Source organism: Pocillopora damicornis, chromosome 4 (assembly GCF_964200805.1).
Source record: "Pocillopora damicornis chromosome 4, jaPocDami1.2, whole genome shotgun sequence".
Classification (NCBI taxonomy): domain Eukaryota; kingdom Metazoa; phylum Cnidaria; class Anthozoa; order Scleractinia; family Pocilloporidae; genus Pocillopora; species Pocillopora damicornis.
This window is the reverse complement of record NC_142673.1, coordinates 8,074,337-8,101,939: the sequence shown is the minus strand read 5'-3', so window position 1 is coordinate 8,101,939 and position 27,603 is coordinate 8,074,337. Positions and strand designations below refer to the sequence as shown.

Here is a 27,603-nt window from a genome sequence, read left to right as displayed (position 1 = left end):
TGTCCTCTCGAATGCTTTTGTATCCGTGAAATTGATCGTGATACCCGATGGGAAAAAAAAATTCTCACTAAATTTTAAATCTGAAACACTTAACCTTGAACTTATTTAGAATCGAGCAAAGAACTGAGAAAAAAAATCATGGTTAAAGGCAAGGCTCAGTGTAATATCTTTGAGTTACATTTATTATTAACTGATGTTTGTCGGTACTTTTATTGATAAGTTATGTTGGATACTTAGTGCATTAGATACGTACAAGCCTTCGTTCAAGCACCGCACACCGTGATGGAACCTGGAACCAGTAGCGTTTAATGCTCATAGGCAAACAACAACCGTCAGCGATATAAAATCTTTGCTTTCTAGTCAGAGGGAAAAGTTAGGATATGAAGAAATGTAAAGCCTTCAAACCAATTCAACAACAGGAAAGGTTTGTGGATTTTTAGGTTTTCCAAACCCTCCACTGACACATACTAAGTTCAGTGATGTAAGCGGTAAATGTCAAAATTTAATTTTACCTACTTTAAGTTAATTCGTGTTTCGCCAGTCTAATTAATGGATGAATGCGAAAGGAGAGAACTGTAGTAAAAAAAGTGTTACACAAACTCTCAGGGCTAGGATAACGTGAAAAATACACAGCTGAAGTTTTAAAGAACTGAAGAACGACTTCAATTAAAAAGATACTTCATTACCTTTCTTGGTTTAAATGTTTTGCTCAGTATGACTTATTTTGAACGCCTTCTCTGCTTTCCACCTCAAAGGGCTTGTTGCTACTTGGAATAAAGTCTTTATCCAATTTTGAATTCTCTTTTAGCGCGGTATAGCGTAGATCTTGGTAATTTGGTTTGCTGATAAATGAACATATTCTGCCTGCCACCCTTGCTAAACTTCGTAATAATCTCGTTCTATTTTTTGTTCAATTATTCTGCCCGGAATTCTAAACGTAAATCTGCTCGGAACATGCTGTCCTCCGGCTGTGTAAATTGAACACAACTTCTAGCGATTCAAACCCTCGACTGCTCGCTCGACAATCTCGCAAACTCGAAGCAAAATGGTCTTCATTAGTTATTCTCTGTACAATAGTAGCCTCGATATCAAAAATCAAAACAAAACTGTTTTCAAAATTAAAACCAACTGTAGTTCAAAATAACTCGTCTACAAAGTCGGAGCACTCCTTTACACAAAACGAATGTCATGCAGTTCAGTTCGAATATTGCTGCTGCGAGATGCATAAGGGATATTACACTGAGGCGAGAAGATTTTAATTTTATTTTCACTGTGCTCGCTCGGAGATATTGTTCTTGCATGGAGGTAGGTGGTTTTTATCTTAGAGAACTTCTGAAATAAACCATTCTCTATTGTAATAGAGGTCTTGATTCCATCGGTTATCCACGGCTAACACTGGTCTACTTTTTTTCGCTAAGAAAATTGCTTGATGAGTACATGGAGATCAGTAACCTCAGATATCTCAATGTGACAATTATCAAACATACTGCATAGTTCAGAAACATTTCTAAGTAACTGATCCTAGTTTCGTCATCAACATTACCATTTATATCATTTATTTGCCTTTTTAACAATAAGAAGAAATATAAATTTACAGCATTACAACTATTAGGAAAGGATACCTCAAGAAACCACCGAGCTTTCGTGAGAGTCCACCTTGCTTTCAACAATACATTTAAAAAAACTAAGTGTTTCGAATGAGCAGCTTGGCCAATTCAGTGTTTATTCTACTAAAACTCTTGACGAACTTGACGAACGAGTGACCGATACAGGGCGAGACTTTCAAATTTTAGGACCTGGGTAAAGAATTGTAGATTGCTTAAGATTCGTACGGCACAAATGCGTTTGATAATTAGTGGCATTCCTGGTGCCATAGCAGGATAATTATTGATTGTATCGGTTGTATGTTAATAATCAAGACTTGTTTATTTAAATTTAAATAGTCTCGTCCGAAAACTTTGATGTTGGCTGGTAAAGAGGATAATTTATGGTCAATGAGATAATTTGGTAGATGGTGGAGAAGTGTTGAAGGAAATTGAAGAAAATTTTGTCTATGAGAGGTACAGAGTGATCTGTTTTTCTGTGTGGCCTCAAAGTTTGAGGTTGAGAATAATATGAACCCAATCTTCTAACGAAGCACAATTTTTTGTTTTCACGATGAATTCGATTTAAGAAGGTATCTAAATTGACATAAGGGTTTCTAAAAAAAAAAAAAACTCCACAGATCGTATTTTAGCCTATATCTACGAATCATAAGGATTGACAATCATTCTTGACTTGAGCGGAGAAATCTGAACGATGAGAATATGCAAGATTGTTCTTTACATCGGGGCCAACTCCTTAGGCATTAGTATACAGCTTGGTTAGGACAAAATGCTGTTACCCTTATCACAAACATTGGAAAATACAACTCACTGAGATAGCGTAACAACCAGGTTGCCAAAGTTAGCTTGCAAGCTCCTGATATTGCAATTTAAAAAGGAGAGTGAATTTCTTCACATATAATTTACAATATCTTGATTCGAATGGGGGTTATGTGTAGTGAAATAATTAAAATTTAGGCCAGAGAGCATATGGAACTCAATATCTAAATTAGTGAGATGATTATGGAAGAAATTACATCTAGTCGAGGTAGTCAGACATAGCTGGATGGATAACAGGAGCCATTAGGGAAAGAGGCTCCACCAGGAAGCTCTTAATTACAAATCATTTAGGTGGCATCAAGCAGAATTTATCTCTTAAGACGATGGAATGTTAGCAGACAAGTTTAAGCCATGAGAGAGAGAGGCAGACATAAAATCGCATTTACCTTATAAATTATCCTTTTCAATCTCACCAAATCTAAGTGAAAACTATCAATCATATAATCTAGGCGTGGGGGCTGAAACTACTCAACACAAGCCTTGACATACGTCTCTGAAGTAGGAAAAATGATAAACTAGATATAAAGTACTTACCAAAAATGCAGGTGTGTTTTCTATTCATAGCAGATGTTAATGGTTCGAAATTGATGTCAAAACAGTTCGAAGATAGACAACGATGGTAATGATCTGTAAGTAGAATGAAAAAGACGGTAAGTTGTAAGCTCGATCAAAAAATAGAGAAAGATGGTTTTCGTCTTGTCACGAGCGTGATAATGATCATTCTTTGCCGTTCTAGATCACTGAGTCAGCGAAGCCTTGATAAAAGTATTTTATATATTGCCTAATTATAACTCAGTCATGTGTGTTAAATTGAAAGCGAACTCTCTTTGTTTTATTTTCAGTGTTATCGCTGTTTTTTATGGGACATACCATTCTACTACGAACGAAATTGAAAAGGAAAAAAACCACGAAAAGGTAAAAATTTCCCAACCCAAACAATACAAATCGACGGGCGAAAATTGCAAAGTGGGCGATGTAGACCTTTAACGAAACTATGACTGCCAAAATGGTAAACACCGGGAGACTCATGAACATAACGAAGTGTAGCCGACTAGTTGTATATTATCGGTTTTCTATCTCGCCTCTGCTGTTTTCCGATGGTCATTTCTCTTCAGCCGGAATAGAAATCTGTACAATTGTGAATCAACAACAGAAAGAGTTAAGATCCATGAACTGACCTTCAATTCATCAACTCAAGGATTCAGTTTCTTGTTTTTACTCCATTTATATCTGGCTAAGTTTTGGCGCGACAAAGCTAAGGAAGCTCCTTTGATTCTTTTGTTTCATTTTCTGTATTGCAATAGTCAAGACTTAACCATGTCAAAGTTTGGCCCTGTATTCTTTCTATCTATCTGTCCCTAGACTAATGAACACGAAGAGAACCTGTAAATATACACCGAAAATTAAGGGTGGAATAATTACCTTAAGTGTTTTTCTTTGAACAGTTGGAGAGGCCTGAAGATATTGCATTTATGCGCACATATATATTACAATCACGTACGTGACGTTATCCAGTCGGAAGGTGGCTGAATAAAACAGCTCTCTCTCGAGTGTAGCAAAGGGGAGTCCTGATCCTGTTTCTCACAAACAAATTAGGAAATTTACTGTCACGTATATAAACTAAAGGGAAAACTTCCATGTCTTTCTTCTTGTGTCCAAAGTTTCAGGGAAATCTTAACGTTTTCACGAAATGAAAGAAAAAATCACAGGTCACGTACCTTACAGGAAGCAAATCAGGCCTCACATTGTTTCATAAATTCACAAATCACTCTCACCTTTCTGCAAAATTCACGCGTCGCATATCAATTTCGCCTCAAGGGATTTCGTCGACGCTTATCTAGTGTAGCTTGAAAAACAGCAGCACCCTGTTAACTCAAAATGCCCGTGGAAAAGAAAAACAGATCAAGATATTGCGGAGTTCTGGTTAACCGACAGTTAATGACCAGAAGTATATAACCTAGTGTCTGCTTCGGTAATAAATAAAAGTGCTGTTAAAGCCGAATGTTCAAGTTCAAATTCAGTTAGGTTCGGGTTCGAGAGAATGATATTCCTAAAATTACAACATTATTTGTAGCTCTCTGTTGAAAATATTAATTTAAATTGAAAATATGTCTAAAGTAAGGAATCCTACTTCGTTTTGTATTTGAACGTATCAGACCGAAGAACTCGGCGTCCGGATTGCTTGAACCCGCCCTTGAAGTCGTAAAACTCATTTGAATTACAAAGGATTTTTAAATCAATATTCATATTTGCGCTCAGCCTTGCACGAGGAAAGAGCTTACGAACTACGAAAAATTTGAGCGTCTTTTTTAGCTTCTATTGATTCAAAAATAAGGTTATTTGGCCCTATTACCATGTCTATTACCTATTACCACGGCGAGCTTTTCTTATGCTGGAGGAAGTGGTTTTAATATCATGTCGAGGATTCATGGTGTTCAATTTGCCGGTCACGATATATTTCAGGTAAATAATCTATAGAGAGATAAATATGGACAATAATGCAGTGTTCATTTTACTTTTTGTATCCCTTGTAAAATTGATCTACGGAGTTAAATGTGAAAAGGAAGAGCGTGATACACAGCACAACGTAAGACAAATCCTTAGCGACAGCTGCCATGACAGTTCTTCTCAAACGTGACTCCAGTGTCAACGCGAGAAATTCGCTTATTTATGTATTTCTCTTTTCATTCTTATACAAATTTTCAGCTAGTTTTATGGTCATAGTGCGTTGACCTAGAGTGTTTTTTATACGCTTCCCATTAGCTCCAAAATCGCTGACCAAAGAAGGAGAGGATTGCCGCTCCGTTTATGTTGGTTTTAAAATACGAATTTCAAAGAAACACTTATCATTGTTGGCAGTATTTAGCTCGTCAAATAACAGTATCAAATTTAATAGGTATGCCTATAGTCACATCATATTTCCATGATAACAGTATGCTTGTCAAATATCCATAAAGTTCTTCGCTAAAAGCCCAATAGTGAAAGTTAGCTGATTATTCCCAATTAATTACAAATTTTGTTTCCGAATGCTAAGTAAGTTATTACAATGAAAATTCCTGATGTCTTTGTTCAATAAAGCCAGAGGACCTTAAATTTGACAGCAGAATTTGTGGTTGCTTGAAGTGAGTTTTTCGATCTAGTCGTTCAACTTTTTTCCTTAATTATTAAGAATAAAAAGCACGCAAGTATGTACGTATCCAACCATATCTTTGTCTCCTTTTTCTCTATAAAACAGTATCAATAAGAAAACGAGAGCACCTTGAAACAAAGAAACTCAAGGAAGAAAAGGAATACCTTCCAACTTCTAACAAGGTTAGATCATTGGATTTTAACAACATGTCAGCTATCTGGGCCTGTTCATCTGCGTTAATTGAACAATTTAACCTGGTTTTACCCTATGTTTGCGATTCAAAACTATCTCAGTCGGTAATGAATAACAACTACAAATTAAGAAAAGAATTAATTTCTTCATTGTCTGATTACTTGAATCTCTTCTTAATTGAGGTGGCCTTCAGTTGTTTTCAGCAGTGTTCGTTTAATGAATTAATTATACCATAAATACCTTTCATCTGTTTCAAAAGCGTCAGAGAAATACCTTGTCACCCTTGTGCATGTCAAGACTATCTATCTGTCCTTGCAAATTACCATAGCAACGGTTAAGCCTATCAAATTACCTTTAATTTCTAAGATTTGTGAATCATCGTAAGAATAATGTCGATCATCCAATTAGAATCCAACTTTTACTAAATCGTTTTGAAAAGGTACTTGATACAAAAGTGCAGACATTTTACAAACTATCTCTCTCTGGCTTAGGAAATTTCTCATCCAAGACCTTGAATTTCTCGGATATTTGCATTTGAATTCGTGCTCGCATCAAAAGGATTGTCTGAATCTAGCCTGGTTCTACACAAAGGTTAGTTTTTTGTGACTTTCTGATAGAGGTCATACTGCCCTCGGTCGCGATTAGAATCTGCAAAATATTTCAGGATGCTCTACTTTCGCAAGGCAATCTTTATCCAAGAGTAAAGTGATAAAAAAAGGAAGGAAAGCGCCGAGCTTATTTATTTTCTGAGCACTTACAACAGATAATAGACCGAGAAATTTTCTTGGGTGATGGTCATAAGACGTTAAAGAAGGTTTTCATTTGATGACAAATTTTGGTCAGCCTTAAGTCTGAATGTATCGGCTCTTGAGCCAAAAAAAGTTTAGCATGTTCAGGAGTTCTCAAACTAAGATACATGAATTTTTTTAGATCTCCAGTAAGTTTAGAGTCTGATAATTTCTTTCAATATTACTTCCTTGGATAAGGTCCTTGAAGCGCAATTATTGAATATGTCATCCCCTAAGGCAAACAAGCAAAATTCAAGTATGCTACCACAATTATCATTTCTTGATTTTTTTCCAGAATTCTTTTTGAGATTTCTGACAAGTTTAATTCTCCTATAGTATCTTACATATATGAATATTATTTCAATTTAAATTGTTAACCCTTAAGAGCCTGATTGTTATGAATTCGAGTCGTGAACCAAATTAAAAGCGATCGCTCCAAAAGTAGATATTACAGTGTTTCTTGTGTTTAACATCAATTTATACGAGACTTTTCAAGTATTGACGTGATTCAATAAGAACCTTCAAGCCTTAGCACTAACATTGTCTAAGCTCAAGAGACTAAAACCAAATTATTATTGAATACCCCAAGATTAGTGTTTTTCCCCAAGTAGTCTCCTGAATTTATCTTCAACTGACATAGATCTGTTTTTGTTGACGTGATCTCAAAAAAGAATTTCAGAGACTAATATATTGAAAATGTATGAGCTGTTAGGCTTAAAAAACAAACTGGGAAAAGATGTTCCATGAAATGCTCTTTGTTTCTTAAAAAGCATCTTAGGTTTATCATCAATTTATATATTATTTCATCTTAACTTGATTTATGAAAAATTCTCGAGCCTAATCACAAACAATTATCCTACGAGTTGCATCGAATATGAGATGATATATAACCAGTCAGGTGCGTAGCGCCAGGTTGGTTAAGATAATATCATAGTCGGCAAGCTTGAGTACGCTAACTTTTTTACTAAAAGTGCACACAAAAAAACAATTATAAGCAATAACATGATTTCTCTTGCAAATTGATGTTAATAAGCACCAGTAAATTTTTCACAGACAACAAAATTGCACGAGCCCGTAGGGCTCGCGCAATTTGTAGTCTTTTAAAAACTTAACAAGTGCTTAATAAACCAAATTGCAAGAGAAATCATGTTATTACTTGTTCATAGTTTACATGAAAAAATATCACCGGAGGCCAAGACAGACGAAATTTTGAAAGTGTGCGCAACCTATTTGTAATTTGCATTCGTGTTACAACTTTGTCCTCGTGTTACACGAAAATGCATTCGTCCTCAGTCAGAAGCGCGTAATTTTTTGTGTGTGTGTGTACATTATTACTCTCATTACCAACTAGATTACAGCAAATAAATACTGCTTAATTTTCCGTTGCATACCTTGAAATATTTTATATCAAATTTAGCAGTTTCTTATGGTGGATATAGGAGTTGTATTTTCTATTAGTTCTGTTAATTCGTTGTAATAGATGTAAGCTCTGGGTTAAATTCATACTTTTCGGCCATTGCTCAATGACGACTCGCTAACAGAGCCGGGGATTTCGCTAACGAATTCATTTACTAAATTTGTCGGAGCTTGTTTATGAGCCAGGGGCTAGCTTACAAACTCAGAATACGGCCTCGTTCAGCCAATCATAAGATTAGAAATTCAATAACTGTGATCCACTTTGTACTAATCCAAAATGTTTGAGCTCTTGAGCCAAGCTACATCCAAATTGAACAGTAAGTTCAAAAGTCGGTTTTAGTCTCTCAAATTGCTTCTAGAGTTTTTCATCAATGGCATGATACATTAATTCTTTTTTAACGAGTTTTGATAAAAATGTCAAGGCCTTTTTTTTCCCACTTCTGAGCTCTTTACGCTGAAACCAACTGACAGAGTCTGTTCAGCAATTGATATCTGTTTCTCTAATCTTGTTTAACGTTTATCATCTACGGTGGCCGGTAAGAACAAAACAGAGTCACAAAACCTACAACACAAACACAAACTTAAAACAGAATCAAAAAACCGCAACACTAACACAAAACTCAAAACCTAATTGCAAAACTTAGGACATGAATATAAAACTTAAAATAGCTTCTCAAAACCCATAACACTAACACAAAAATCAAAATATAATTACAAAACCCACAACACGAATGCAAAACTCGTACAAACACGTTCGTAACAATGCCGACTAACACAAAGGATAATAAATGGCTTTGTTTCATTTACCGTACGTGAAAAAACATATCCGGAAAACATGTCCACAAAAGGCGTCAAATAATTAATACAAAGAAACTTTGATGACCAGGCCCTGGTTGTTCGAAGATTGGATAACGGTATCCACTGGATAAATCTCTATCCGGTGGATAACGCTAAACGTTTTGCTATTACTTATCCGCTGGATAGCGATAATCCGTTGGATAGTGTTATCCGCCCTTTATACAACTGGGCCCAGAAAGATAAATTTCTTTGTTTCATTTACCGTGCGTGGGAAATCATATCCGGAAAAAATAACCACAAAAGGCGTAATATGATTGATACAAAGAGCCTTTAAAGACTAGAAAGGAAATACAAAAAACCTTAAATTAACAGCAACAAAGCCTCAGTAAAATAAATTTTTCTTAGCTTAAAATAAACAAAGGAAAATCTCCAATAAAAGAATGTTTGTGTGACTTCCAGTGGCGAATCCAGACTTCATTCTAAGGTGGGTAACCGAAAAATTTTCCTGCCCTTCGGGCTTTAAATTAAGGTGGGGCCTTAAAAAATTTTTGGCCTTTCGGGCCTTAAAATTTTCGTTTATAAAATTTGTGTTTTTCGCCAAACATTTCTATCAAGTTTTTTCACCAAAAGACGACAGTCACGGAATGTTTTGGGGTGACGCGAGAAAGAGCGGAAAACGCCCTTTTGTCCCCAGACTTCCAATCCAAGTTTCGGTTTACTGTGACACGCGCGATGTTGCATACTGACTGGCTTTCTTGTTCTTCTGAGCTTTAAGTTTGTGTTTCGAGCTTTGTGTTAGCATTTACGTTTTACGATTGCGTGTCGTGTTTTGTGATAGTGTTTTAGGTTTGCGTTTCATGTTTCAAGTTTTGTGATAGTATTTTAGGTATTGTGTTTGTGCTTTAAGTTTTGTGTTAGCATTTACGTTTTGCGATTGTGTGACATGTTTTGTGTCAGTGTTTAAGGTTTTGTGTCCGTGATTCAAGTTTTGTGTTACTGTTTTAGGTTTTGTGTTTCATGTTTCAAGTTTTGTGTCAGTGTTTTAGGTTTTGCGTTTGTGTTTCAGGTTTTGTGTTACTGTTTTAGACTTTGTATTTGTGTTTTAAATTTTGTGTTAGTGTTTTAGGATTTGTGATTCAGTTTTGTTCCTACCGGCCACTGTAATCATCAACTCATGTAACACTTTTTGAAGGTGATTCAATAAAAATCGTGGAGCCCAATCATTGATAATATTTTAGCTCTTAAGACGAAAATAAAATTTAAAAAGTATGCTCCAAAACTTGATGTTTGTATCTCAAAGTGTTAAGAAACCTGATCATGAGAAATAATTTTTTTGACATGTTCAGCTCTTGAGGCTAAAAGCAAATTGAAATAACATGCTCTACAAAATTGATATTTTTCGATTTTTCGATTCGCGGAATTCGTTCTTAAATTTCAGGGCGTTTTTGAGTTTTTTAGTAGGAAATTTCGGGAGTTTAGCCAGCTCTTTTGAAAAGAAAAGTACCATGTGCTCATAGAAATTAAAGATTCTATTCATGTGTACAAATTTTTTTAGGGAATTCTGTTTACATGTTTGTTAAATTCATTGTATGCTTTTTTTTTATTCTTGTGTTAGACACAAGTGCGTTCGGCCAACTTAACGTATTTTTAAAGCATTATTCGAAAACAATTGACTGGAAAACTTTGAAAAGTTGAAAGCAAATTTTGTAATCAGTCTTGCTTTTCTGATTGCACTAATTCACCAAAGCACTAGAACTGTGAAATATTTACTGCCACCTTGATCCAAACTAATGTAACCCGGTCGGCAAATGACTCGCCAAGCCCTTTAACTTCCAAGATGTGATTGATAATTCTCCCCTCCAGCTGCTGGAAATTTCCTTGTAAATTAGCCATGAGAATTTGATGTTAGATCAGGACAACAACTTGTACCTGTTTGCTGGATTATGTATGGTTATTATTGGGAGAGGTTACATGTTAGTCACTTCTGGGAATTAGAGGGTTATAGTGGTAGGTCGTCGATGAAATCCAGTGTTAAGTTGAATTTATGATAGAAACAGATAGCTTCATCTAATAACTTTCACTAAAGCCATTTAACAGAGAATAATTTCAAAAATACATTTTTTCAAAGGAGCAGTTTACAGCTTTCCATTGTGGTTAGACGTCATCAATCCATTTTTATTCGTGATTGTTATTCGCATATTCACGGACTCTCATAAATTCAAACGCATCAGGAGTTACATTGACATGCTCCTGTTTTCACTTTTTTTGGCTTTCTCGACGAAAATTTGAAGAAGAGCAAAGTATTTCATTTGAACAGGTACTCTGGGAACAATCAGAGATATATTTTATGCAACCAGAAACTAAATGTTTTCCATTATTGCATAAAAATTATTTCGTTAATTCAGAGGGATTGCTGGCAAGCATTTCGATTAACTGCTTGTTCTTGCTGGACTGAAATTATAAACGTTCGGCTCAAAATGAAATGATTTAAATGCCTGAAAACAAATTTAGTATAAAGTCATTTCGACGACAACAGCTACAACAAAATTCTTCCATTTTATTGGAATGTATCTTTAAATCTAGGTTACATTCACCTTTAGTTGTTAAGTCACACAGTAAATAAAGATTTAAATACTAAATTTTACACGTCTAAGTTTAAAAAATACGTCTCTGCAAGAAACCAACACTATACTATTATCGCTTGAGAGAGAAAGGTTTTAATTCATGTTTTATCTTCATTTGTTTGCAGACTGAGTGGTGAATATCTCTGATGCTTCAAGCAGACCAAGCACGTATCAAATAAGACTGCGATCCAAGTGATAGACACGATCTACTCAGAGGTACAAAACGGATGTAGCGCAGAAATAAATATTGGAGACTGAAAAATTGTTATTTCGTGATTTGTCGGTTTAATCCACATTAAGGGCTTTTTGAGATAAAAAATTTTCCCGCCAAAAAACTTAGAAAAAATACGGCGCTCAAAATTAAAAAAAAAAATTAAGATATCTTCTATACTGCTAATAAGTTTAGTCATTTTTGTTGTTCTCTTGTATTATCATCTAGTAGCAATAAATAAAGTATCGTGATCAGTTTTTGTCTCATTCTTTTATTGTCCTAGTTATGTACTCCATAAACCACAAGTTTAATATTTAATGAAGTATTTTATTTGTTTTGAATTCTCTTTCATCACAAGTTAAGTAATTTTCAATTAATTAAATTTGAAAGGCGTCAAGGAAAATTTTCCATATGTATACTAAGACTTTTGGCGGGAAATTCTGGACCAATTTGCACAGAGTTTCCCATGACAACGTTTTCGGCAAAAATTTTAACAAGGCATCCTTTAAAAAAATATCAATTCCCGTCAAAAAAATTTAACAGCATCTCGTGCAAAAATAATTGAAGAGTAATCGCCATTTTCTCGTTCACACTTAAAAAAAAACAAAACAGTCTAGAAAGTTTCTTTCAAAGAAATTACGACCCGACATGACTATACATCTCTCAACCTTTTCATGCTTCAATTCTTTGCACGAGATCTCTTAAGTCGCCAGTTTCGAATATAACACAGGATGTAAAAGAACGCAAATAAAAGATTATCCAAGAGTTTGATTTTAGCTACAAAAGCTAAAGATTTTACAATCAGGCTCCAAATTTCTTATACTAACTTCGCTAAACTTTTGAAAAACAAATATGATCAATTAAGCTGCAATAACTAAGACATTTTGTACATAGGGTCCGAATGTTTATCAGATTCTCGTGGAAATTTGACAAAAACAGTATCAGTAAAAGTTTGAAGGGGCCTCTTCCAATTTGGTTTCAGCCTTCAAAAGCTAACTTGTGTAATTACGGGGCTCCAAGTTTCCTAAACCCGATTTGAGAAGCAATTTGAGACTCGAAATAGTATAAGTTATAGGAGCAAACTTTTCAAATTCGATTTTTACCTCTTAGGGGCTGAGGCATTTCACAATTAGGCTCCAAGTTACCATTGATAAATTCTTATAGCGAATAATTTCAAGAGATTTTGTCGTCAGACGCATTCAATTTCTGTTTCATTTTGAGCTGAATTTGAGGAGCAAAATCTCAAGCTTTTACAAATCGTTTTTATTTTTAAACGTATTCCTGTGTTATATCGAGTGACTGCCCAAAAGATCTTTCTTCCACTTACAATAAGGAATAAATAAACTAGCAGAGATACATTTTAAAACCAAATGCCTGGTCCGACTTAATTGATATGTTTTTCAGACGACTTAAGTTCGTATGAAAGAAAAAATGTCATATTAGCCAGCAAAATGACGATCGTTGCGGGAAGCAATCAAAGGCACTAGCTTTTCAAAGCGAGGACTTAATTAACTTATTTATTTTCCACAACTTGAACTTTGACTTGAAAAGAACTTGTATTGTTGGATCGTGCACCGGTTTCGCAAAAATCACCGAGCTCTCTGTGCAAATTTTAATTCTAAAATGAGCAAATATTTATAATTCGTTAAATGCTTATAAAACTCGTCATAAATCTGTGAAAGCATTCAATAAGAAAACATGACAACTCTTTTATTTGATAGACTATCTGATCTTCTTTGATTTGGATTTCTGATTTCAACTTTCGTCTGAAGTAAATCTGTTTTAACAGGAAGTATCTTAAGTCGTGATGAGCAAATAAGAATGCAAACAAAATTCTAGTCAATAGACCTAGTCGTCGTTTACTGGTCGAAAGATTGGCTCGCATATTCACGTTGATTTTCGTCCAATCTGTAATTATTTTTCAACGGTTTTCGAAACAATTCACAAACTTTATTTCTATCAAATAACTGATCCTTCTTTGAGATATGAAAATCTACTTCTTCAGCGTAAAATTTGGTAAAATTCAACTGGTTTATACAGCGGTAACTTTCAATTTGTTTAGTTTCTCGATAGAGCTTGTGACCAGGCATTAGAGTTTTAAAATATATATTATACTTCCGAACGGAAAACGAACCCAGCTGATGACACAAAGTAATATAAGATGGCACTGCAATAAATTCTTGCTTTGTGAATGAAAAATAAATACTTTCATTTTTAAATAAAGTTCCTAAATCCTAAGTTTATTACAATTCATGCCAAAAATGAATTTTTCATTAATTGAATCAATATTTTTTTTGGCCAATGTTTTCTCTTGGTATTATTTAGTTGTCAATGATTAAGTACGATCGTCTGGGTGAGAGTTGTTCAGAAAAGGTTTGTTGTTGTTGAAGTTAGACACTGGCCTGAGCACAAGTCATCAGAATCGAATGAACAATTGTATGTCAGTCGAGCGTTACAACTTTGGTTTGTTACAGTGATAGATCAGTTTTGCAGTAAAGTGGCTCAGTGTCAGATTCAAAAGGCGTTCGTCCGTTGATCAGTCGATAAGTTTACTTTGTTCTGTTTGATCTATTGGTGACAGCGTGATTCTTTTTTAACGAAGTCGTTCTTAAGGTGCCGATACTTATTTTAATTTGTTGTGAGGAGTCGTAAGTAAAGTAGGGGTTCATTGACGTGATTTTGGATGTAAAGAAGATGCCCAAAATTAAACAAACTCGTTGAAAGATCAAAGTAAAATTTCCGCACGGCCCCATACTATTGTAAAACAAATCTGTTTTCCCAATGGCAATGTATTGTTTTTGTTGTTGTTTCCTCTATCCAAGAACTGAATGCATAATGTAATAGGTTGTGACTGTGCGGAAATTCTACTGATCTCAAATTTTGAATGCCATTTCATCTTTGTGCGGCAGAAGTATTTTGTCAGAGTGCCACCTTAATATTACCTTTGTGCGACGTCAACTAAGTTATCGCTGTGATACCAGCTGTTGGACAAACCATATAACACGAGCGATCAGAGCCTTGAAATTAATAATTTAAGTGTCAGCATTTTTTAGCCAGGATTGTTTTAGTTTTCAGTTGTTTCTGTCTCAAATTCTATGCAACATAAATATTTGAGATGAAATACACCAAATTACAGCTGGTAATTCAAACAAATCAAATGATCGCTCAGGATCTGCCTTACAATTGTAAAACAACAAACTACTTCAAAAATGGTGGCTAATCAAGAATTATTCACTTGCCATGATAACAGTTTAATCCATCCCATGACCACTGGTGAAAGAACGAAGACTTCGTACAACAATTTAGCATGTAAGGTGCCACCATTTTTGCTAGTATCACTAAATGATTTTTAAGTCTCTGCTTATCTTTGCAGTATCCACTAAAAATTGTCTTTTCTTGACCAATATCTCTGTTCTGTCATCCGTCTGACAACATTCGTCTTCCTGAAAGTAGAAAATGTGCAGGTGAGCAAGGAATATTTACTTTTCATGAGAACAAAAACTAAAGCAAAATTGTGTGTAATTGTTTTGCGCTTTGACTCAATAATACGGAAAAGAAAAGTATCAAAATTTCAAAATTTTATTTACAGTGAAGCCACAGAGGAAAAGAGTCATAACAACTCCACGTGGCTGCATTAAAATACAAAACGAAGTCTCCAATACATTTAAGAAGCAAACGATTTCAGTGAGAGTTTCGCTAAAACTGTTTTAAAGTCATTGGCTCTGTTTTTCTCGGAGTCAGCTCCCGAATTTAGTCGAATTTGGAATAGATCCTTCCACGGTTTTAGCGGCCATATTGGTTGGGGGTCAAACAAAACCTCGTTGCTAGGCAACGAGTCCTAGAATCTCTTATGATAATAAGACGCGCATCGCTACCCTCGTTAAATTTTCGCTTTGTTCAGGAACAAGAATCAATATCCATCGCTAAAAAAGATAAGACATTAAGAAAGGTGAGTGACCTTTTTTCTCTAGGCGAAAAACCTATTATTCTCTGCGTTTTATGGGAACACTGGGATCGTTTTCTTAGAACGTGACCTCGCGGCTGACATAATGCCAGAAGGTCACAGTACTGCTTTTTCTAAAGACTTTTTGCAACTTAATTGGGCAGAGGAAAAATTGAAATAAATATGTTTACGTGCCCTTAAAACTTTTTCGTCCAGACAGGCTAACATACTATTGAAAAACAATTAACTCGGCAAAGAGAAACCCTTGGCTAAATGGGTTTTGGAGATAAGTGTTGTGTCGGCGGCTGTAACAACGACAGAAGATATCCGAAAAAATGGGTCATCCACTCGCATGTAGAGAAGTTATCGTTCCACAAGCCCAAGCAATCGTTGATTGAAGCATGGTCTCGACAGGTTCAGAAGGGAAGAAAAGATTTCTCAATAGGAAAGTCAAGAGAGAGTGTTGTCATCTGCTCTAATCATTTTCGAGACGGGAAGCCTTCTGTAAGTAACCCTATACCTACTCTTTTTTTGACTCCTTTTGAGCATTCAAATAGTGAGTCACCCAAAAAGCGGAGTCGATTAGTGCATCAAAAGGAGGCTGCAACGTCAGTTGTAACCAAGTCAGTTGTACATGCTGGCCCTTCAGAGGTGACACCGGTTGATAATAGTGGTATACCTGCAAGTGATGAATTGATGAAAAGTGGAGACGATTCCTCGGGGTTAACACTGTGTACAGCCTGTGCACAAATAACCAGAGATGCTGATGTTCGACTCTATACTGGCATGCAAAATACAGATGCTTTCAGAACCTTATTTGAATATTTACTCCCTAAAGCTAAGAATATGAATTACTGGAAAGGGGATAAGCAAACTGAGGCAGAGAAGCCCAAAAGGTACTCTGATATGACCATGGATGAGTCCCCAAATGTCAGGAAACCTGGCCCCCAAAGGAAACTAAAACTTGAGCAGGAACTTTTACTGATAATGATGAGGCTTCGCTTAGCTTTGTCTGTTGGGGATCTGGCATTCCGATTTGCAATATCAGACACTCTTGTCAGTTCAATTTTTATCTCCTGGGTAAAGCTAATGAAATGTGAGCTCTCATGGTTTATCAAGTGGCCCTCTAAGGAGCAGACGAAGAAAGTGCTACCAAAGTGCTTCGAAAAATACTACTCTAAAGTTCGGTGCATTATTGACTGTTCAGAAGTATTCATCGAAACACCATCAAGCTTAGAGCTACAGGCTATTTGTTGGTCTGACTATAAACACCATTGCACTTTTAAGTTTTTGATTGGAATAACTCCAAATGGATTAATTTCTTTTGTGTCTGATTGCTATGGGGGTAGAGCATTCTGGATTTACACTAGAGGGCTCTTTCGGAACACGCGTAGCCATGGTTCGAAATAAAAACAACTATTGAGCTTGAAAACACCTAAAGTACAAAAACCAAAACCAAAATTTTAAGTACGTTGTAATGCTACCACCGTAAAGCCTAAAATTTAAAGCTACACAATATCGATGGCTCAAAAATATATTCTAATTTCTCAACCGAAAGAGGTGCTTTTTAAAATGCGATTTTCGCATCATAGCGGCCGCGAAGTCAACTTCGAACAACATATCAATCTGCCCATAAAACGCAGAGATAAAACGGTATTTCGCCAAGAAATTCGGCGCTTACTTTCAGTAACGCCTTATCTTTGTTCCCGCTAGATTTGGAGACGAAAATAAGCAATTTTCCTTCAATAAAGTTAAGATATTGAGCGAAGGTACCGAAGCACGTCTAATAATTACAAAAGAATCTATCGCTCGTTGCCTAGCAACGAGGTTTTGTTTGACCCCCAAACAATATGGCCGCTATAAACCGTGGAAGGATCTATTGAAGAGCCGCTCAGACCGAGCAACCAATTCGTGTTACGTCGTTGGACTGAGATAATACGACTCGTTTAGACCTTATCAAGGAGCTTAAGGTGACTATTTTCCAAGGGCAATGCTCACCTACTGTTGTTGTGACATAAAAGTGCTTTCATTGCTTTTGTACAGGTCCAGTGTCTTTTTCCTTCTAGAGCACGTTGTAGTATAGTATAATGGACGACATGTCTTCATTCTACGACAAACAGCGTGGTTTGATGAAAATTCTAACATTATGAATATGGATTAACAGCTGCAGCCAATAATCGGATGCCGCACACGTAGGCTACGTCGCACATTTGGTGCGGAATTCCGTCTGCATGCTCAACCAGCTAATGAAGCTAAAATAAAAGGCTTTGTGAGTGACGGATTGGCATGTGACAAGAAGGAAAAAATTCACAGCTACTCTATTTTAGGAACTACTATGTGACAAGGAAATTACTCTGATAATTTCAAAGAGCCAATTTGGAAGACTGATTTCATTAAAAGCAGTAGATCCCTGAAATGAATAAAGTAATATAGAAGGCCTCAATTAGAAATTGCACGAAGAAATAAATAGTTGTTCGTTTTCCTCTCACGGAGGGATTGTAAAAAAAGGAGAACGGAAAAATTACGATGACGCATTGTAATTAAACGTTGAAGGAGGAAAAATGGAGAAATTAACGCATTGTTACTCTCTCATGAAGGATAAACAAAACTAAAATTACGCAAGATGAATTCAAAGCGCTGTCGTCTATCACTCAAGGAGATAGCGACGTGGACCGGCTTTGTTATACTTCTTATCGACAAAGTGGCCAGGCGCACGGTGCATCGAGTTACAGTAGTCCTAGCGGTTAGAATAACAAGGGGAAACACAAAAGAAAATAAATTTGAAGGGTTGTGAATGAGGATGTTCATTTATCTTGTCTCGAACGTGAGACGAAGAAAAAAAACATTTTGAGTCCCCATAAGACTTCCTGATTTAACGCCCTGATCACTGAGCCACAGAGACTCCCTGATGAGCCATGCAAATGCCATCAGGTCCATGCATATGCGACACGCATCCTGCCTATAGCTACGATACTGCTAAATCGAAAGTTTGCAAGACAGAGACAAGAAGAACAAATGAAAATCTACCTTTAATTTTCATTTGCATGGAACGAATGTTTCCTGAATTCACACAACAACCTGGAAAAATCGAACTTTCGGGGCATATTTATAAATGAGTTATTTACTCATGTCTCCAAAGCTAACCTAAAACCATTAATTGAGATGCAAAGTTTACCAACTTTTAACAATTACGAAAAATTGTTCGACATAAGTCGATAAGCTAAACGGAAAACCAGAACTTCGGGGCATATTTATAAAATGAGTTATTTACCCATATCTCCAAAGCTAACCTAAAACTATTAATTGAGACGTGAAGTTTACCAACTTTTAATAATTACGGAAAAACATGTTTGACATAAGTCGATAAGCTAATTGAAAACCCGCACTTCCAGGGCATATTTATAACATGAGTTATTTACCCATGTCCCAAAGCTAACCGAAAACAATTAATTTGGGTCGTAAAGTTTACCAACTTTTAACAATTACGAAAAACATGTTTGAAAAAAAAAAAAATTGAAAGGCACTTCTAATCTCTGGAAGGGAAAATTTGAAAACTTGGGACAATTTTTGGATTGAAAAGAAAATTGCAGATGTCCCCAACACGTCCTAATAAAAAAATGACAGAGCGAAAGAGTCCTGCTAAGTGACATTGTAGAAGATTTTTTTGACAACCCGTAAGGCGAAGGTCACTAGCAGGAATATAAATAAAGGGGTATTTAGCAGGTCAACATAACTCGCGCGTTCAAAGGCCTTTCACTTCTCGACAACGAGCTGGACAAGATTTTTAAGCATCTAGTTGAAACATGACAACATGGTTTTGGATCCTTGGCTGGTTTCTTACAATCCTTACCATTACAGGGAACGGCCTCATTATCTTCCTGATTTGTAAGCGAAAGCAGCTTCGCACCAAAACCAACGCGTTTGTGGCGTCATTAGCTGTGGCTGATTTCTGTGTTGGGATGACTGTTGTTCCTGTGTTATTCATTTTTAAGGAAACAGTTTCAGAAACTGAACTATCAAATAAGGTCCAGCTCTACGTGAGGTTGTTTTTTGTGAGGGCGTCAGTCACGAATTTATGCAGTCTGGTGTTAGATCGCTTCGTGGCCGTCGTGAAACCATTTAAATACTTGACATTTATGACGCGTAGCCGAGTAATTCAAATGGTTTTCTTATCATGGGCCTTTCCAACAATTTTTATCACAGTGAAAGCATCTCTCCACTTTGCCTTCCAAGTGCGACACCTCGATAACATCTTCAATTGGTTAGACGCATTCAATTTTAAACTCGTCCCCTGTGTCATTTTAGTCTTCTGCTTTGCATGTATGCTAACTATTATTTGTAAGCACCATCGAAAAATGCGTACTCTTGTAAAACAAATACGTTCCAACGCAACCGTTTTCTTTCGACCTCAAGATAGCGCCGCTGTTAAAATAATGGTCATCGTTATTGTGGTGTTTCTGTTGTGCAGCGCAATCAGGTTCTATTGCAGGCTCAGTCCTCTTAGCCGCGGTAATATCGATTGTGATATTCTTCACGTAAAAATACTTATTATAGTTTTAAACTCAGCTGTAAACCCTATAGCTTATGCGGTATATAAGAGAGACATTAAAAAAGAGCTTAAAAGAATAACAAGAATGAACTTTTCGGAATAAAACACAATTATGGAAAATAATTTCAAAATTCGTAAGAAGAGTAGAAATAGAGAGGAAATACTTTTCCAAGTTTTTACCTCAGCTGTTTTAACAGCTAAAAGGTTAAAACCTTTTATCTTATGCGATATGATAGAATTCAAGAAAGAGCTTAAAAGAATGAACTTTTAAAAATGACTCTACAATCATAGAGAATAAATTGAACATTGGTTAATTGAGTACAAATGGAGAGAAAATACTTCTTTAAGTTTTTAATTCAGCTGTGAAGCCTAAAGTTAATGCGTAATTCTCCCTGCTGTCTGTCATACAATTCTTAGAATGTTATTTCAGAGAGTATAATGTTGGATCAACTAATAAATCCTTAATTGATCTATATTTTGTTGTTCTCATCACTTGACTGTTTGATATCGTAAAGAGGAAACTCTGTCTCGGTCACTCATGGGAGCAAAAAATTGAGGGCAATTTTATGAAGTCACAAGAGTCGGTCCACTTAACGTACACAAGTGATTGCACTTCTAAGAGTGAAACAGATTTTCATTTTCAAGGAGATTCAGCGACCGCAAAGTAAAACTAATGATAGGAAAAAACCAAACAGATTGTTGAAAAAATTCCAAGCGAATCATGTTTATTAAAATCTTAAAGGAGCGACAGCTTCACACATTTCAGTGAGCAGTTCGTTAGGCAGCGACAGAAAATTTTACAAGGTGTTGGGAATATGTTCCCTTCCAAGCTTACACCAAGCCAAGACTACATAAATGGGATAACTGAGTCTTTCAGCTGCAATTAATATTGGTTTTCGCATCTGTTTGTCCTTTGATCTTAGAGCATTTTTGCGACAGTTGACAATACAAACTTACGATGTTTCGCTTAAGACAACTGAATTATAGAGGAGTTTTGCTGCAGAAGGGAAATAATTAAGATATTCCATCAAAAACTTTCATGTAGGAGTCGATTGTTAGACAGGTGTTTAGACCTTACACGGGGTTAGAATTAAATCGTTTTTAACCTTTTTCGCATACAAATGTGAAGCATATTTCTTCCAACTACGTCTTATGGGGTTTAGAGTCTAAAGTAGGCCAAGCTGAGGGCGACAAAATATAAACAACAAAGATTTTTCACAAGCTATCAAATTCAATAAAAACATTATTCTAACACCAGCTTAGCTTAATCTTGTTTTGAATTTGGCATTTGCACATTTGTACAATATATAAATTAAGGGTGACTTAGGGCCCGTTAAGGCCTATTTACACGGTACGACTTTGTCGCATGCGACAAGCTTACGACAGGCCTACGACATGACTTAGGACAATTTACACGCGCACGACATTTTCACCTACGACATGCCAAAATCGCGTGCGATTCCACTCGTTTCGGCCGCGGTCATTGTTTCAATAGGGAGCTTAATAAGCAAACCACGACGACAACGGCAACGAGAACGTCATCCAACAAAAGGTTTAATGAGCAGAACAATGGCTATGTACGTGCGTTATAAATCTTTGTACATTTCTTTGCCATCCTCTGCAAAACAACAACGTGAAATGACCAAATTCTGCGTCCTGTACGGAACGTGGACGACGACGGCTAATATTTCGTATTTCCATTTGGAATTACACGCCGCCATTGCACATTTAGCTCGAGCACGATTTTAGAGCCATTAACGAACCGAACAGATCTAGACAACTGTGAATTTCGCTCATAAAATATAAATTCATTTTTTACTTGGCGTCGTACCCAGCGTCGTCGTCGTGGTTGCTTAAGCTCCCTAATAATTTGCAAGAGAAGGAAAAGAACCTCTTCCTCGCTCCACAGTGACATAATATTCTCTGTTTCCTCATCTGAGAATGTATTTTTCGCTTTGGAAGCAGTCTTCGACTTTCCGGAGGCGACTTCCTCCGCCATTTTGACGCAAGAAAATTTCACCTTCCTCCCCTACTCAGTAGAAATTTGTCACAAAATACGTCATTTTCTATCAATTTCGGCTACGATTGTCGCAGCGTTTTAAAACATGTTTTAAAATCCTACGACATTTTTCGTGACGTGCACGACAGTCGTAAGCGAGTGGTAGGTTTGATTTACACGATACAATTCGTGTCGTAGGCCTGTCGTAAGCTTGTCGCATGCGACAAAGTCGTACCGTGTAAATAGGCCTTTATTCAAACAAAGTTTGACCGTTGTTTGACAAAACTGCGTTCTAAACTTTAAATCTTTTGTTAAGCCACAGCTTTCACCAGAACAGTTATTTCTGCGAACAGTGTCAAGAGGGCCAAAAGTTAGTTGTAGAAGGACGTTTATTCAATTTAAGCAACCCTCTCACAGAGAATACCCGAGGCCCACTGATTGCGTAAAACCGCCGTATGGGTTAGACCTACTTTAAATAACCGGCCCAGAGAGTTTAACCCATTGTTAGCGGCTAAACAGGGGCCAATGACCAAATAGGCATGGCCAGACCTACTTGGAATTTTTTTTTAGGCAAGGGGGGGAAATATATTTTGGGAACCACGGTTTTAGCTAAGAATTTTCAAATTTGTAAAATTGAAGAGGTTTTTACAGATGATGCCTGGAAAGCAGTTGGCAAATTAGGTAAGGATGGCTCATGTACTTTACAGAAAACGCGGTTTATGTTATACCCATTCTTTCTTAAATTTAAGTGGTATAAACACCTTGTCTAAAACAGTAGTGTGATACAATAACAAACAAGATATATCGGTTCCAAAATAGCGTCACGTGAACGGCCTTCATTAATTTAAGAATAAGTTTTATAAATACATTTTACTCTTTCTTGTAATAGCCGAAAAACAGTCCGAAGATTGGTTGTGCCATCATTGGTACTTCATCTGGGCACTTCGACATGATTCAGCGCGAGAGTTACTTCCACTGGTTTGACTGGTAAGACGTTGTTTGTTTGTTTGTTTGTTTTTTTCCTTTTTTAGGTCTAGCGGAGTTGTTAGAAATTACCAAGCAAAATTAAAGTAATCCACGACTTTCTTCCTTGAGGTGTTGTGCAAAAATAGATGAGCAGTCCGATGAATGGATTTGTCCTTCATGTGAACAGTTATCCCAGAAAATCAGTTTTCCACAAAAAAAAAATTCCCGGCTACACGCATGCTACTCCAGTCTTTGATCGACCTTGCTGAACTAGAAAGACTCTACCTTCTTTTTGTTATGTATGTTTGACACATTGGTGTTTTCACATTGATATTTCATTGTTCCGCCTCGAGACACACGGTTAAACAATACTCACGAGCAAGGAGTTGAGATATAACTTATTAACTTTTACTACTTTTATCATCCAATTACAGGTCGGAGCCATTCCTGTATTTAGTCGCTAGTCGAGAATTATTCACTCACATGTAATCAGTTGTACCCGTCCCAAGACAGTTATTAGGGAGCTTAAGCAAACCACGACGACGACGGCAACGAGAACGTCATCAAACAAAAGGTTTAATGAGCAGAACAATGGCTATGCACGTGCGTTATAAATCTTTGTACATTTCTTTGCCATCCTCTGCAAAACAACAACGTGAAATGACCAAATTCTGCGTCCTGTACGGAACGTGGACGACGACGGCTAATATTTCGTATTTCCATTTGGAATTACACGCCACCATTACACATTTAGCTCGAGCACGTTTTTAGAGCCATTAACGAACCGAACAGATCTAGACAACTGCGAATTTCGCTCATAAAATATAAATTCATTTTTTACTTGGCGTCGTACCCGGCGTCGTCGTCGTGGTTGCTTAAGCTCCTTAATGAATGAACGAAGACCTCGTGCAAAAATTAAATACACAAGGGCCACCATTTTTGCCAGTATTACTAAATAATTTCTTATGGTGCTTACAAATAATAGTTAGCATACATGCAAAGCAGAAGACTAAAATGACACAGGGGACGAGTTTAAAACTGAATGCGTCTAACCAATTAAAGATGTTATCGAGGTGTCGCTCTTATCTTTGCAATATCCACTAAAAATTCAGTGATTCCAGTGTCTTCTCTTGACCAATATCTTTGTTCTTCCATTCGTCTGACAACATTCGTCTTCCTCAAAGTAGAAAATATGTTGGTGATTAGGGAATGCTTACTTTAATGAGGAAAATAGCGAAAGCAAAATTTTGTGTAATTGCTTTGCTCTTTGACTCAATAACAGAAGAGGGGAAAGTATCAAAATTTCAAAATGTTAATTACAGTGAAGCCACCGAGGAAAAGAGTCATAACAACTCCACGCGGCTGTATTCAAATACAAAATGAAGTCCCCAATACATTTAACAAGCAAAACAATTTTCTTTGAGAGTTTCGCCAAAACTATTTTACAGTCATTGGCTCTGCTTTTCTTAAAGTCAACTCCCTAATTCAGTCGAATTTCAAATTGAAGAGCCGCTCAGACCAAGCAAACAATTCATGCTACGTCATTGAACCGAGATGATACGACTCGTTTAGATTGACTATTTTCCAAGGGCAATGTTCACCTGTTGCTTTTGTGACATGAAAGTGCTTTCGTTGCTTTTTTACAGGTCCAGCGTCTTTTTCCTTCCAGAGCACAATGTTATGTTAAGCACAGCAGACAACACGTCTTCACTCTGCGATGGACAGCTGGTTTGCTGAAAATATAACAGCTTCTGATGAATATGGATTAACAACTGCGGCTGCTACGTCGCACGCTTGGTTCGGAATTCTGTTTGCACGCTCAATCAGCTAATCAAGAATCAAGCTAAATGAAGGCATTGTGAGTGACGGATTGGCATGTGACAAGAGGAAAAAATTCACAGCTACTCTGTGACAAGGAAATTACTCTGATAATTTTAGAGAACTTATTTTAGAGCTAATTTGGAAGACCAATATTATTAAAAGCAGTAGATCTCTGAGATGAATAAAGAAATATAGAGGGTCTCAATTAGAAAGTATACGAAGAAATAAAAAGTTGTTCGTTTTCCTCTTACAGAGGGACTGTAAAATAAAAAAAAAAGAACGGAAAATGATGATGACCCTTTGTGTTAACGGTGAAGAAAGAAACATGAAGAATTTAATGTATTGTTCCTCTCTCATGAAGGATTAACGAGATTGAAAGTACGCAAGATGATTTCAAAGCTCTGTCGTTCTATAACACAAGGAGAAAGCGGCATGAACCCTCAGTTACTTCTTATTGAGAAAGTGACCAGCGTACGGCGCACCAAGCTGCAGTAGTCCTAACAGTTAGAAATGACAAGAGGAAAAATAAAGGAAAATAAATTTGAAAGGTTTTTGAGGAAGATGTTCATTCATCTTGTCTCGAATGTGAGACGAAGGAAAAATCATTTTGAGTTCCCCCAAGACTTTCTGATTTCGCCCCCTGATGTTCCACCGAGCCACAGAGACTCCCTGATGAGCCACGCCATTATCAGGTCCATATGTGACACGCATCCTGCTTATAGCTACAATACTGTTGTCAAAAGTGAGTGAGAGAGAGACAAGAAGAATAATTGAAAATCTACCTTTAATTTTCATTTGGAACGAATGTTTCCTGAAATCACACAACAACCTGACGCAAGTCGATAAGCTGAGTGCAAAACCCGAACTTTCAGGGCATATCTATCAAATGAATTATTTACCGATGTCTCCAAAGCTAACCTAAAACCTTTAATTGAGACGTAAAGTATACCAACTTTTAACAATTACGAAAAAAATGTTTGAAAAAAAAAATTAAAGGCACTTCTAATCTCAGTTCTTTCCTCAGCTAGACAAAATGTTTGCCACTATTTTTCGAAAACTTGGGTCAATTTTTGGATTAAAAAGAAAATTGTAGATATTCTTAACACATCTTAACTAAAAATAACAAAGCGAGAGTCCTGACACGTGACATTGTTTACGATTTTTTTTAACAAATCTTCAGGCGAAGGACACGAACACGAATATATATACAGGATATTCAGCAGGCGAATATAACTTCCGTATTCAAGGGCCTTTAATTTCTCGACAACGAGCAGGACAACATTTTTAATCATCTAGTTGAAACATGAAAACGTGGTTTTGGATCTTTGGCTGGTTTCTTTCAATCCTTACCATTACTGGGAACGGCCTCATTATCTTCCTGATTTGTAAGCGTAAACAGCTTCGCACCAAAACCAACGCGTTTGTGGCGTCTTTAGCTGTGGCTGATTTCTTTGTTGGGATGACGGTTGTTCCTGTGTTATTTATCTTAAAAGAAACAGTTTCAAAAACTGAGCTAGCAGATGAGGTCCAGCTCTACGTGAGGTTGTTTTTTGTGAGGGCGTCAGTCACGAATTTGTGCAGTCTGGTATTGGATCGCTTCGTGGCCGTCGTGAAACCATTGAAATACTTGATATTTATGACGCATGGCCGAGTCATTCAAGTGGTTTTCTTGTCATGGGCCTTTCCGGCAATTTTTATCACAGTGAGAGCATCTCTCCACTTTGCCTTCCAAGAGCGACACCTCGATAACATCTTTAATTGGTTAGACGCATTCAATTTTAAACTCGTCCCCTGTGTCATGTTAGTCTTCTGCTTTGCATGTATGCTAACTATTATTTGTAGGCACCATCGAAAAATGCGTACTCTTGTAAAACAAATACGTTCCAATGCACCCGTTTTCTTTAGACCTCAAGATAGCGCCGCTGTTAAAATAATGGCCATTGTTATTGGCGTGTTTCTGCTGTGCAGCGCAATCAGGTTCCATTGCGGGCTCAGTTCTCTTAGCCGTGGTAATATCGATTGCGATATCCTTCGCGTAAAAATACTTATTACAATTTTAAACTCAGCTGTAAACCCTATAGCTTATGCAGTATATAAGAGAGACATTAAAAAAGAGCTTAAAAGAATGACAAGAATGAACTTTTCGGAATAAAACACAATTCTGGAGAATAATTTCAAAATTCGTAAGAAGAGTAGAAATAGAGAGGAAATACTTCTCCAAGTTTTAAGCTCGGCTGTTTTAACAGCTAAAGAGTTTAAAGAATGAACACTTGAGAATGACTCTGCAATTAATCATAGAGAATAATAACATTGGTAAAAAGAGTACAAATGGAGAGATAATATTTTTTTAAAATTTTAAACTCAGCTGTGAAGCCTTCAGCTTATGCATCATTTAAGAGAGACAAAGGTGGAGCAAATCGATTGATCATTTCAACCTTTCCACTCCTAAGATCTCATTAGTAATTCTCCTCGCTGTCTGCCATACAATTGTTAGAATGTTACTTCAGAGAGTATAGTGTTGGATCAAATAATAAATTAATTGATATATATATATATATATATATATTTTTTTTTTTTTATGCTCATCTCTTGTCTGTTTGATATCGTAAAGAGGAAATTCTGTCTCGTTCACTCAAGGGAGTAAACAATTGAGGACAATTTTATGAAATCACAAGAGTCGGTCTACTTAACGTACACAAGTGATTGCACTTCTAAGAGTGAAACAGATTTTCATTTTCAATGA

General features: G+C 36.5%; 2 protein-coding genes and 2 long non-coding RNA genes across 6 annotated transcripts; 3 read left to right on the top strand and 1 right to left on the bottom strand.

Annotated features, from left to right (window-relative positions):
* Nucleotides 1–134: 134 nt before the first annotated feature.
* Nucleotides 135–12,051, top strand: LOC149046691 (uncharacterized). Of its 3 annotated transcripts, XR_016185869.1 has the most exons (5): nucleotides 135–424; nucleotides 2,988–3,052; nucleotides 3,266–3,338; nucleotides 5,659–5,735; nucleotides 11,497–12,051. It is a non-coding gene; the product is annotated as an uncharacterized LOC149046691 (long non-coding RNA). The 3 variants fall into 3 exon arrangements; XR_016185868.1 differs by lacking the exon at nucleotides 135–424 and having other exon boundaries at nucleotides 2,929–3,052; XR_016185870.1 differs by lacking the exon at nucleotides 135–424 and having other exon boundaries at nucleotides 2,973–3,073.
* A 5,744-nt stretch (nucleotides 12,052–17,795) lies between these two features.
* Nucleotides 17,796–20,547, top strand: LOC149046690 (octopamine receptor beta-2R-like). The gene has a single exon (XM_089203843.1). The coding sequence runs from the start codon at nucleotides 19,329–19,331 to the stop codon at nucleotides 20,175–20,177; it is 849 nt and encodes a 282-aa protein (XP_089059969.1). The 5' UTR covers nucleotides 17,796–19,328; the 3' UTR covers nucleotides 20,178–20,547.
* A 2,878-nt stretch (nucleotides 20,548–23,425) lies between these two features.
* Nucleotides 23,426–25,351, bottom strand: LOC149046689 (uncharacterized). The gene is made up of 2 exons (XR_016185866.1): nucleotides 24,641–25,351; nucleotides 23,426–24,212 (listed from the first exon to the last, which is right to left on the bottom strand). It is a non-coding gene; the product is annotated as an uncharacterized LOC149046689 (long non-coding RNA).
* Nucleotides 25,352–25,650: 299 nt separating this feature from the next.
* LOC113680773 (octopamine receptor beta-2R) lies at nucleotides 25,651–27,546 on the top strand. The gene has a single exon (XM_027197817.2). The coding sequence runs from the start codon at nucleotides 26,164–26,166 to the stop codon at nucleotides 27,010–27,012; it is 849 nt and encodes a 282-aa protein (XP_027053618.2). The 5' UTR covers nucleotides 25,651–26,163; the 3' UTR covers nucleotides 27,013–27,546.
* Nucleotides 27,547–27,603: the final 57 nt, after the last annotated feature.